Source organism: Amblyraja radiata, chromosome 10 (genome assembly GCF_010909765.2).
Source record: "Amblyraja radiata isolate CabotCenter1 chromosome 10, sAmbRad1.1.pri, whole genome shotgun sequence".
Lineage (NCBI taxonomy): Eukaryota > Metazoa > Chordata > Chondrichthyes > Rajiformes > Rajidae > Amblyraja > Amblyraja radiata.
Window position 1 is genome coordinate 44862032 of NC_045965.1, and position 13714 is coordinate 44875745.

The 13714-nt window shown below is 38.8% G+C and overlaps 1 protein-coding gene across 5 annotated transcripts in view; it reads left to right on the top strand.

Moving 5' to 3' along the window:
* Positions 1 to 13714, top strand: part of rnf220 (ring finger protein 220) — a 407730-nt gene that overhangs the window by 274515 nt on the left and 119501 nt on the right. For all 5 annotated transcript variants that reach the window (XM_033028712.1, XM_033028711.1, XM_033028714.1 and 2 more), the window contains exon 4: positions 9676 to 9721. In XM_033028712.1, coding sequence (XP_032884603.1) covers positions 9676 to 9721 — 46 coding nt within the window. The remainder of the gene's footprint in view (positions 1 to 9675; positions 9722 to 13714) is intronic.

The window sequence follows — 13714 nt, forward strand, 5'->3', positions numbered from 1 at the left end:
AACCATTTTCTCCACTTTTCTTGCCATCATCAAAAATTATGTGCATATATACACCCAGGGTTTCCTGATTCTTGAGTCATTTTCACATTCTACCTTTTAGATTATATAGTCTCTCTTTATTCCTACCACTAAAATATGAACACTTTTTCACAATAGTTGTCATCTGCCACGTATGCTAATTCTATCAGCATGTCTAAGTCCTCTTAAAGTCTATCACCATTAAGGTGGCACCGTGGTGCAATGGTAGAGTTGCTGTCTTACTGCACCAGAGATCCGGGTTTGATCCTGACTACGGGTGCTATCTGTATGGAGTTTGTACGTTCTCCCCGCGACCACTTGGGTTTTCTCCGGGTGCTCCAGTTTCCTCCCACATTGCAAAGGCATGCAGGTTTGTAGGTTAATTGGCTTCTGTAAATTATTCCTAGTGACTAGGATAGACTTAATGTACAGGTGATCGCTAGTTGGCATGGACTCAGTGGACCAAAGTGCCTGTTTCCACACTGTATATCTAATTTAAACTAAACTATCCCCACTTACAGTTAGCTGCAACTTCCATATCTAATGTTATCTGTATGTTTGGAAATGTTTCCCTGAACATACAAGTCCACACCATAAATTACTTCAAGAAAAGCAATATGTTTCTTGCACTGCAACCTGAAGAATACCAATATATAAATTCCTTAACTGAAGGTATTATGACTTTAGAAGGCTGTTACATAGATACATAGACAATAGATGCAGGAGTAGGCCATTCGGCCCTTCGAGCCAGCATTGCCATTCGATGTGATCATGGCTGATCATCCACAATCAGTACCCCATTCCTGCCTTCTCCCTATACCCCCTAATTCCGCTAGCCCTAAGAGCTCTATATCAATCTCTTTTGAATGTTTTGAAAATAGATTATCGTAAGAGCATGTGATACTGAGTCACAAATGGTTGCTGAAAGGTGAAGACAGCAGCCAACTCTTATTTGGAATTAATGAGAAGTATTGAGGTATATTTGAGATATGACAGTTTATAGATTTTGGGACAAGAATGGAAGACAACAATTACCGGTGTTTTGCTGGAACTATACAGATTGCTTTTTGAAAAATTAGGAAGGCCAAAATATTCCAGGAAGTGACGGGGCTCTCAATATCACTTTTCCAATCTACCCGTTTATGTTTTATATCCTAGAAATAAAACCGGGTGAATATTTTTTTCCTTTAAAGCCTTCTTTCCCAAATGCAACACTCAGAATTGGATATTTTTGCAGAAATGCTAATTAGAAAATGGGTAGACAATTCAAGATAATTTCCTAGAAAAAAAAAGCGTAAGGTTGAGACTAGAAAGGGACAGCAGGATTAATAAAACTATTGGAATATGAGCAGAGTTGAAAAAAGTACTGTGAAAATCCCATGGGATCGATCCACAGTGTGTTGATAAATTGGATCCAAAATTGGCTTGGTCATAAAAGACAGAGGGTGGTTGGAGAGTGCTGTTTTTTTCTGACTGGAGATATGTGACCAGTGGTGTTTCATAAGGATAGGTGCTGGGATCTCTGTTGTTTGTAATATATATCAATGACATGAATGAAAATGTAGGTGGTCTGAAAAAAATGCAGCTGCCAGGAGAGGTGGTAGAAGCAGCTACAAAACTATGTTTAATAGGCATTTGGACAGACAAGGCATACAGGAATATGGACCATATACAGACAGATGAGATGATTAATTTGGCATCATCATTATCAATGCAAACATGCCAAAGGGCCTGTTCCTGCGCTACTATCTTTTGAGGAAGGAACAGAATACAGGGATATAAGACCTGTTGTAGAATGAGCAAGAGATTTCAAAGAGTGGGGAAAAAGTTAAGGATTGGTGTTCCAAAACCACAGTAATATGTTTGTGAATGCCAAAATAACTTTTAATAATTAGAATTCAAGCCATTTATAATGACAGAGATGTGTTATGTGGCCATAACAAAATCAAAGTGGGAATTTGTATTCAGGTTGCATTCAGGACTGCTTCCTAGATCAGGATACTTTTGTACAGCAGAATAAAGTGTATTTAGAAAACAAAACCTGGGAATACGGGGGAAACAAGAAAAAAAGAACAATTTTCTGATATAGTTTTAGAAATTAAAAAACATGGGCCAAATGATTGATGTGAATATTGAAGAGCGATTGCTTAGCAAAGATCCAAATATATTCACAATACGTTGCTGTTAAGAGAGAAACAAGAAAGGAATTATCTCTGAAGTGTGATCATGGATCAAGACCGTAAAGTCACTTGACTCTAAATGCATGCTATCAGGCTGTTGAGAGGTCAGAAAGTAGAGAGCAGGGGCACTTTTCAAATTTTTTTCTATTCTCCTTTAACATACAAATTGTACTTTGAGATGGAAAAGTTACTGATATAATGTTTGTAGATGAAGAAAAGAAAAAGCACGAATCAGTTGTTTAATATTAGTTCATAATCCATTCTTTGAGATCAAGTTAGTACAAGATTTAATCATAGATAACTAACAAGTGGCTTTGCAAATTTAATAGAGGTTATAGAAATTTTTTATTGATTGGATAGATAAAGGGACTACAGTAAATGCAGCATATAGGATTTTCAGGAGGTATTGCTAATGTGTCTCAAAAGAGTCTTATTGGAAAAATTCAGATAAGCAGAACAAGATAAAATGTAGTAATCTTGATAGCTAGTTGGTCAATGGACAAAAAAAACAAAGATTGGATGTTGCAGAATACTGTTGAAAGTTATACCCATCTTAGACAATTCCTCAAGCTCGACGGTGGCGCAGCGGCAGAGTTGCTGCCTTACAGTGCCAGAAACCTGGGTTCGATCCTGACTGCGGGTACTGTCTATAAGGAGTCTGTAAGTTCTCCCCGTGACCTGCATGGGTTTTCTCGGGATCTTTGGTTTGATCCCACAGTCCAAAGACCTACAGGTTTGTAGGTTAATTGGCTTGGAATAATTGTAAATTGTCCCTAATGTGTGTAGGATAGTGTTAGTGTACAGGGACCGCTGGTCGACGCGGACTTGGTAGGTCGAAGGGCCTGTTTCCTTGCTGTATCTCTAAACTAAACTAAACTAGAGGATGCCCTGCTCCTAATCTGATGTTGAGTGTTCTGCAATGTCTGACGTAAGATTCAGAGTCGGTTTCTTGGAAGATAGTTTTGCTGCACTCTTATCATTGTGTTAATATTATGGTATGCGTGTGCATTCTAGACCTATGGGATCTCTTAGCTACAGAGATCCCATGGTGGCTTACTCTGAATGCATAAAATTGACTGGAAAGTTAATTATATTGATCATCGGAAATGGGACACTGCAGTATTATTATACAACAAAAGTGGGTCTGAAGCTTGTTGAATACAACAGGGACTTAAACACTTGAAATTGAGCTATATTTCTGGGGCTGTGGCCTCACTTCACCCTTGGAGAGAAGGACAACAATACAGAAAATAATTTAAGGAAAGTGGCTGAAAGTGTTGCTGTTCATCTCCACTCTAGTGTTATAAGTAGGTGGAGAATTGCTGAATATGAAACTTTCAGTCCAAAATCCAATTGGTTACACATTGAATATTTGTGGTTTTCAATTAATCATTTCTTCTTCACTCAGCAGTGCTTAAAGCAAGTCAATAATTTCCCTGATAAAGTAAAAACAGAATACGAAGTACAGGATTTATCCCGTTCTCGGAGAATTTATTGACTTTGCTAAATGCGAGTTTGTGAAGACTGATCAGGACCCAAAAGGTTGAAGAAGCCCATAATCATTTTTAATTGGGTTACCTTTGATCTGTTGTACACAGAGCATCATTGACATTATCAGACAAAACACATAACTGGCTTTTACAGACATTTGCAAAAAGCTGAATTCTAACAACAAGTACAATCTGTCCTTCTGCTTTTAGCAGATTAATTATCAGAAGAGTTGACATCGCCTCCCAGAAAGTGCAGAATGCTTTTTATATTCTGCTATTCAACTATACAGTCTTCTGGTTTTCACAACAACAGCATAGAAAAAAAGATAATCTGCCTTTTATGTTTGCTCCACTTTGTATCTTTTCTTTTTCTGTTTTTGTTCGTCAAACTGTTACTCTCTTTTTGACTTCTGATTGTTACTGGGAGGTCGCAAGCCCTCTGCTCCTTTAGAAGCATGCGGATTGGGGATTTTATTTCCTTAAATTCAGCAAACTGGATTATACGAAAGACAAAAAGATCCAGATGGGCTTCATCATACATATGATAAAGGGCAAGAAGCATTAGTGCGGAGTGGGGAAGTAAGGAATTCCAATTGGACTTTATGTCAGGGAACACTCTTCTTTCCCATTTTCTCCCTTGCTCCGTCTCAATTTATTACATTAGGTTTGCTTTATATTAGCTGCTTCGTTCTGTCCCTTTGGTTTAAATACTGCTTTAAAATATAATGTCCTGGAGGAGTTTAGCACCGCATGTCTTCAAGAAACACCTTCAGTGCTCATTTCAAGGCATCCGGCCATCTGCCAATGAAGGCGGATTTAATCTTGTAAAATTAAATTTCGCACCGCTGACATACTCTTAGGCGTCTGCGGCTGAGCGCTGTGGACAAACTGAACATGACAGGAGCATTGTTTTTTGTCACATCTACTGTGTTGATCTTTTCAAAGTCTCATAAAAATTTATTGATGTCCCTGTTTGCAGCCTAGGATATTAGTGTCTGTAGCACAGATATGATTTGATCTGTCTTCCCTTATTGGCGACCAGCGCTTAGCAATGCTTTTTAATACTTGCTGCCTTATAATCAGTCATTCCTAAAGTTGCAAGGCGGATGCAGTTAAGATCTGGCCTTTATAGTAAGCTGCTTCGCCCCTGAGGCTGATGGCTTTGGCACTATAAGTATGTAATTTTTGTACAATATATTCATAAGTTGATAGATGTACATACCAGCATCTACATCTTTGAACAGTTAAGTGCTATAATGAGAAAAGAAAGAGAAAACAGTTACAAATTCGATGTGACAAAAAAAAATCATTACTTCTCTTTGGTCTGTTATCATTTGTTAAAGAATGATCTACATCTACCATTGTATAATTAGTTTAATTAAAAATTTATTTTCAACTCATTTTCTAAAGTTGTATAATTGTTTCAAATTGAACATGTCTAACAGGAGAAATTTCATAAGAGATTAGATTGAAACTTCAATAATTTAAATGTACAATTAAAGAGTTTTACTTCAGGGTAGTTAATAAGAAATTCTTCATGGCGACAATGTAGATTAATACGTCCTATTGTTTAATAGAAAACTGAAAACTTCAAATATATACTGTCACAATCTATCATACACATCTATTTGTCTGTTTGTCATTATTATTGTATTTTGTACACGTTTTTTATTTGTTGATCATGCCTCGCTGTCTATAGATTTTTAGTTGCGTGCATGCATAAAATTTAGCCAGTGATTAGAGAAAAGGATGGGAATCCCAATGGGAAAATAGAATTGGGAGAACCTCAATACTAGGCTTCTCTTTGTTAACGCCCTCCCTCCTGCAAAGATTCATCCATAAATTCTTCAAAGAAGCAAGATAATTCTCGGGAAATATCTGTGGTCAATGCTCTCCAACTTGCATTATTACAGCACACACATGACAATTATTTCGCTGTCATCTTCAGTGAGTTGCAGTGATGGAATATGTCAGTGGACTTGTAAGTAGTAAGCCAAAAGATTGGTGCCTGTGAATTCCTAATCCGATTTGTTCCACAAGGAGGCACTCCAAAGACCAGTTGGAGCTTAAGGTGGGATGGAATGTTGAAATAATCTTTTGGCATTTGTGTTGCAAATGTCATGGTAACCTCCTATAGAACATGATTAGCAAAGGTTTCTTGCATAGTTTGTCTTGAGGGACATTTACAGAATGGGGATACTTAGACATGAAAGCTCAGCAATGTTTACATTTTCTGCCAAGAAATGTGGTACCATGTCCACATGGCTGGTACTGTGCTATCTACCACAACCGGGACCATATATTCTCTTCAAACCCTCTCTTTCCCTTAGCACGTGCTTAGCCATGCCGCAGCATAGAGGTACTAAATGAAAGCCAGCACTATACCCACTTGAAAAGACTGAGGTCTTGATCCTATTCATCGGGAGGCCTGGAAGCAAATAGCATGATTGCCCTTTTAGCAGTATTGGTTTGCAGTATGTTGAGAGGAAAATAATCATCTTTCTAAGTGGAATTTTGATATTTATAAGAAGTAGATTTTGAAAGTGTTGGCATTGAGTGAAAGCAATATATCTGGAGATGGCAGGTTTTATCTTCATAATGGAGTACAATAGTCAAAAATGGGCAGTAATTTAGAGTATGATGTGTTCAATAATTACTATTACCTTAATGATATATATGATACTTTATAGATGAATAATTTTACCGTCTTAAATGAATACAAATTGAATATCCCCAGCCATTCTCTCTCTGCAGCCTATTAGATGAATTACTTCAGCTGTTTATTTCTATTCATTGAATTTGTTTTTGGCACATTGTACTTTTTATAAAAGTCCAAATTACAATAGCAATGAGTTTTTAAAAATCCTTACTTGTACTGTTTGCATAACCTGCCGGTGCCAGTAAATTATCTGTGATAATAAAGATGGTGTGATTGTAAAACTCTATCTCTATCTCATGCTCTATCTAATATTGAATGATAAGGGGAAAAAAAATGTTCTTTTGGTTAGAGAGTACATTCCAGTCTCAGGCCTGTCACCAGATGCAACAGGTCAAGGTATCCAACCAAGGATGGGAAGGATGTTGGTTCATTTAATCTTAGTTTGTCCTAGCAAATGGATTAAGGGAAAAGCAGAAAGATGGGGTACTTGTGGGTGCATGTAGGTATCAGATCACCTCCACTTTCAGCTTTGGGATAGAAATGACAACATGAAAATTAATGAAATCTGTATTACTAAAAGTCTGATCTTGACCACTTCCTGTTGTTCTGTATATTGATTTTAGAAAAAACGCTGCCACTTACGGCTGTGATTTTTGGCCATCTTACTCAGAGTCCCCCTCCGCTGCGCAGGACAAGAGGATTTTTCCCATCGATGAAAAATAAAAGAGTTGTTAGTGTTTAAAAAATGTTGAGATTCTCTCTCCTTTCACTCACGCCATGAAGGCCACGCCCCTTCTGGTGGGAGGGGGAGGGACTATAAAACTCAGAAGTGTGGGCGTGGCTCAGTCTATGCAAGATGGAGGAGGGAGCGGTCACGACTCGCTGTCTTTAGTGGCCTTGCACCCTGCTTGAAATGGTATGAAACTGCACTTGAATTTGGTGGCCTTGCACCCTGCTTGAAATGGAATTTCAAGGAATAGCCGTGAGTTAACTGCCAGCCCACCAGCCGTGAGTGAGTGAGCTGCCAGCACAACAGGCTCGAGTGACTGAGCCGCCAGCCCAATAATCCATTCGGCCCACAATGTCCATACTAGCCCTCTGGAAACCAGTCCCTTCAACCCACAACACCCATACTAGTGCTCCAGAAAGTCCCCCCCCTCCCCCACTGGCCACCAATATTAGAATTGGTGGAGAGGTGGAATATTGCGTTGGGGGACCAGCCCTCCCGTGTGATGCTGGGACCCAACGGATCCCACTTAGTCTAGTCATTTATATATTTTTGCTAAATGGTGTCATACAAGTGAACCGATAGAATGTTGAAAAAAATGGTATCTTGGGGGTTGAAGGGAGACCTGATAGAAGTATTAAATTATGAGAGGCATAGATAGGGTAGACAGTCAGAACCTTTCTGCCTGGGTGTAAATGTCAAAGATGAGAGGGCATAACCTTGAGGTGAGAGGAGCAACATTTAAAGAAGATGTGCAGAACAAGTTTTTTACACATAGAATGTGGGTGCCTGGAACACTGCTGCCAGTGGTGGTGGCGGAGGCAGATACAATTGTGCATTTGTAAGGGTTTTGGATATGCCGATGAATATGCAGGGAATGGAATGATGTGGATCACATGCAGACAGATGAGATTAGCTTATCTTGGCAGCATATTTGGCACAGACTTTGTAGGTGAAGACCCTGTTCCTGTGCTGTACTTTTCCCTGTTCTTTGTGAATCTCATATAATGAAGACATTTGATAAACATTTTGGAAAAGAGCAACATGGCCTTATTACTAAAAAACTATATTTTCATTTTTGTTAACTCCATGGTCACTCCTGAGGTGGTCCTGTTTCTCTTGCCAGTTAAATTGGGAGTGATCAATAGGACGGTGAACCTGCATTTTTTCTGTTTGTACATAAATGATCCCAGGAAAAAGAACTGTAATCATTGTGACCAGTCTGAAGAAAGGTCCTCCACAGATGCTGCCAGTCCCACATAGTTTCTGCAGCAGTTGGGTTTTTGCTAATCTTAATATTAATTGCCCGGTTAATCAATTGTTGAGGTGGGAACTTTGTAGTATACATTTGAGGTGGTAGGGGATTATGGAGGAGCTGGAGGTGGCAAATAATAGAAAAAAGGATTCTAAAGAAAGACTTGAATAGTAACAATTTTTTTTGGATGTAAAAATCCTCATTCGATGTGTTTCATTTTTAACTGATTCTCCAAGCAATTTTCAAAGGCTACTAAAATCCTTATGAATGATCACAAGGATCAATAAAGGGTATAAGGCACATCAGATTGAAGAAGAGCAGAATGTGTGTTCTGATGGTCTTCTTTGTGAGACAAGTTACAATCTGTGACTGAGCAGTAAGAGTAGGAAGGAACTGCAGATGCTGGTTTACACCGAAGATAGACACAAAATGCTGGAGTAACTCAGCGGGTCAGGCAGCCTTTCTGGAGAAAAGAAATAGGTGACGTTTCGGGTCGAGATCCTTCTTCAGATTCCGATGTCTGAAGAAGGGTCTCGACCCGAAACGCCAGCTATTCCTTTCCTCCAGAGATGCTGCCTGACACGCTGAGTTATTCCAGCATTTTGTTTCTATCCTTTGAGCAATAGGTGTCAGTTTGGAGTATTAGAGCAAGTGTCCTCTCCGTATAGTGAGGCAACTAAAGTTTTACATGCATCTTAGTCAGATCAGTAATTCTTTTTGTGGGGAATCATAGGCCCAACCATTTATGTTAAGCAGATTATATATTTTTCCTTGAATTGCTTTTAGTTAGATCCCAGAGGTGACAATAGAAAGGATGCTATCTCTTTTAATGTGCTATCAAATGACTCAAAGTAATATTGCATAGACCTCTAAATCAATGTGATAACTGACCTTTATAATGCAATTCTCAACTTTGTCTCCTAAATCTATTTTAAACACCCTGGAATGTTGATACATTTGTTAAAATGTTGCACACTCTGGATGTCGATAATCTTGAGTCCCAATTTTTCTTTCTTTCTGCTAAACAGAAGTAATGTCACTTTGACAAGAGTGGTATTGGACAGCTGATGTGCTTTCAGGATGAGATGCAATTTATTCTGTTGTGTGTTGTACAGAATCTGCCAAAACACGCATTTGATTATTTTTCACAACATGCAAATAATTACGGTGTACTTTGCAACAGTTTGCACTTTGGAGAGATTTAAAAACGATAATGCCAGGTAATATAATGAATAACAAAATCTGTTAGCATGTTGTAATAGTACTCATGCAGAAAATTAACTAGAACTGTGCGCAAGACATGAACTGCAATAAAGTGAAATAATTATTTCCTGTTTCTTCAACAGTAAGCATTCCATGTTGAAGGACAACACACTCCAAGGGACTGTGAAGGTAAGTGAGGCTGAACAAATGTTAAAATGCGAGTCATAGCAAAGATGAATGGAAGTGAGTGAAAGTAAACTAGAAGAAAAACAGAATGAAGAAGAACTGAAACAAAAATAATGGAGAGAGAATAAATTTGCATGCAAGAAATAAAGCAAGGTGCAAAGGTACAAGGCAGCTGTAAAACTAAGAATTGTATGATATTTCAAATGAGGAAATGAAAGAAAGAAATCACAAGATATGTGAGTAGCAATCGCTCAGAAAAGGAGAGGACTAGAAAGAGATTGAGGGAAAGAGCCTTTTAACTGACATGAGAACAGTCCAGTCCCTGGAGTACTTCATTTCCAGTTAAGTTAGAATTAAGTCCTTGTTAAACAAGCACTCTTCAAGGACTTTCAGCTGCCTTCAGAGTGGGATTAAGGATCAGAAAATAATCGCAGGCTGCCATCAATCCTGCGTAAGAATAAAGTGTTAAAATGCAGCACCATGAGGTGACCACTTTTGGCAGCTACTATAACCTCTATTGCAGAAATCGTTTCTTGAATTGGTTGGCACTTTGAGAATATACATGACAAGGGTCATTAAAAGAAGAATTAACAAAAACACTTCCTTTTTCACAAGTTTTGCCTCCTATCATCAGCAACTGAGACATTTTCATGCTTGTAACTCATGTACTATATTAAGTCTAAGTCGTGAAAGTACATGATTTTCTTTTAATCGTTTATTGAAATAAGCAATAAAATTTGATGTATCTCGAGTAAATAACCAATTGCTTTTTTTTTTAAACTGACAGTGTCGAGAATATTTAACACAATTTTGTGGCCTAACATCAAAAATCTCAGAACTTACCAACATGATGGACTGGAACTGGTCAAACTTTATTCGAGTAATATATATTAAAGTCTTGTTTCCTCAAAAAACTTCTCTGCCTATTTCTCCCTTCAGTACTCCTCTGTGAATACCAGTCCTTTGGAAGGTCAAATTCTGCAGGCCATACTCTGGGGTGAAAATGCAGTTGCTCACACAATATTCACATAGATGTTGATGCTGAGTGTCAGAAGATATGTTGATAACAGGACACATCACGTGACTTCAGCTTTGGAAGCTGGAGGATGATCATGAAAGGGAACTGTGACCATAAGTGCAGGTGTGCTTGGAATCAATTGGCGGACTTCAGCTGCCTTCTTCTGTAAGATCAACCAGCCAGACAACTCCTATGGCTGCAACCCTGGGCAGTTCTTCGAAGGGTATACTTTCATTCCAGACAAAATTCAGCAAGATAAAGCTATTGAATAAAACATGGCTTCAAATGAAGCAAAGAAGAACTCGAATTACTTCAGTGCACATGATATCCATGCTCTGCCCACTGCCCCAAAGCTACTTACTTTTCTAGTTTAGTTGATTTTCATTTATTGTCATGTGTAGGTACAGTAAAACGCTTTTTTGTTGCGCGCTTATCCAGTCAGCAGAAAGTCTATACATGATTAAAATTAAGCCGTCCATAGTGTACAGATACAGGATAAAGGCAATGACGTTTAGTGCAAAGTAAAGTCCAGTAATGTCCGATTAAAGATCCTCCGAAGGTCTCCAATGAAGTATGTGGAAGGTCAGGACTGCTCACTAGTTGGTGATAGGATGGTTCAGTTGCCTGATAACAGCTGGGAAGAAACTGGCCCTGAATACGAAGGTGTGCGTTTTCACACTTCTTTACCTCTTGCCTGATGGGAGATGGGAGAGGAGGAAGTGTCCGGGGCTATGTATTCCAATTCGCCACTCATCCGAAGAATAGTCTACATTGATGAAGAATTGTGGCTTGCATGTATCTTTAAAGAACATTTTATATTCTCAATGTCTGTCTTAGAAGTTCCAAAGATGAAACGGTCTTGCTAAAATCTACCACAGATTTCACTGCTCTCCAGTGAGCTAGAGAATCCTAGAACTAGTTTGCCGGGGAATGTTACATTTCAACACGGATTTCTACAAATTATAAATGTAATTGTTAGCATGAATTTTAATAGTATAAGATAATGGGAATGAGCATTATTTTCCAAACATGACCTCTTAGTGAGTGGAAGGATTATTGAAGGAGAACATTTTCTTATGTTTTATGGTACTATCAGTATTTTTTACAAAGGGTAGCGACTTGTATCAGTACCGAATCCAGAAAGCTTGAGACTCCACTAAATCTTGGTTTAACTGAAAGCACCAGATCTAACGTGTGCACAGATCAAACGAGTCCCTGGTGAACAGCTTGCACATGAAGCTTACAGAACAAAGTTGGCATCTCGGAACTAGTAGACTGAGGGACATTGCAAACTATAGACAATAAAAAAAAGTCTCTGCAATAATACAGGACCCTGCTGAGACCTCAATTGGAACATTCTGTACGATCCTCAATTCCCTATCTAAGGAAGCATGTATTTCTGATAGTACAATAAAGGTTTAACAGATTGATTTCTGCAAGTGGGAATTTACCTGTGAGCAGAAACAATGCAGGGTAAGCTTTTATTTTCAGGAGCTGAGAAGAATGAGAGGTAATTTCATTGAAGCATACAAATTTCTTCCGGATTTCTTCTCTGTCCTACTGATTACCAAGGTCCTCTCATGTACACTTTCTTTCCACTTCCCATTGCCCCTCCCATCCAATTCCATTACATTTGTCCGTCTTCTCCTGCCTAGCACCCACTTATCCTTCCTCTGGGTCCTTGTCACCCTCACACACCCCAAGCTCATTCCCATGTACCCACCATCCATCCCTCCCTCTGGTTCTACATTTCACTCCTCACCTTCCTTTCTTATCAGATCCTTAATTTGCAGCCCCTTGTCTGTTCCACATTACCTCCAGCCTTTGTAACTATTTTCACTCTTCTCTCCCCCACGTGACTCATCCGCCTATCAACTCCCACATACCTCATCACCTAACACTTGCCAGTTCTTGCCCCACGACCTCCCCTCGCCTCTTTCTACTAAATACCTCCCCTCCTCTCCTCCAGTCTAGAAGAAGTGTACTGACACAAAACGTTGTCTATCTATTTCCTTCCACAGATGCAGCTTGACTCACTGAATCTGTTTATTTTTTGCTTAATGTTGGAAATGCATAGCAGGTCAGGCAGTGAAAGAAACAGTTAATGTATCAGTTTGATGATGTCTCATCACAACTGGGAGAAGTTTCTCTATCTACAACTCCTCCCTGACTTGCTGCATATTAGTTTTAGTTTTTTACATTTTATTTTAGATTTTCAGTATTTGTGATATTTTGCTTTGGATTCAGATGCATGTAAGTAGAAATTAGTGGTTATTTGCAGACAAATGACATTATTGTCTACATAGCAGAGAGACAATTTAGTTCCATGAGATTCTGAATTCCTTTCAGTAAATTGAAAGGCCTGGGGTTTGACATATCAAAATGCTTTATTTGATTCAAATATTATTTAACTGGAATCTTTTGTCCTCAAATAGTTTCAGTTTTGCAGTTTAAATGTAATATAGACAGCCGTTGTTCACTAAGCCTATGTTCCCAATTTGCGTCTGCCATGGATAAATTGCTTTAATGACTTAATCGATCTACATCAACAGTCATCACCGAGCTGCCCATCTATTTATGTGGCCTCTGGGTTTCTGTGGCTCTACTCCTAAAAGATCAGTGATGTTTGATTTGTGACTTACTTCACTGCATTTAAAACATCTGAATTAATTTCTTGGATATCTGAGGTCTGCTTGACTGACCTCTGCTCCTGTCCTAGGAGAGATGAGCATTTGAGTTGCGGAATGGCTTGTTCATGGGACAGTGTAAGCATTTGGCCTTTTACCTGAATTGGCAGAACAATATATTAGTGCTCGTGCCTTGTTAATTGACACATTTCACAGTGGTAAAATAAAAATCATGTCCTCAAATCACCTAGATTTGTGCCTGTAAATGTGTATCTCTGTGTTAAATAGGAAAGGCAGGTCAGTTGGAAGTGCTGCCGCCTCACTGTGTCTGCGATCCAGATTCCATTCTGC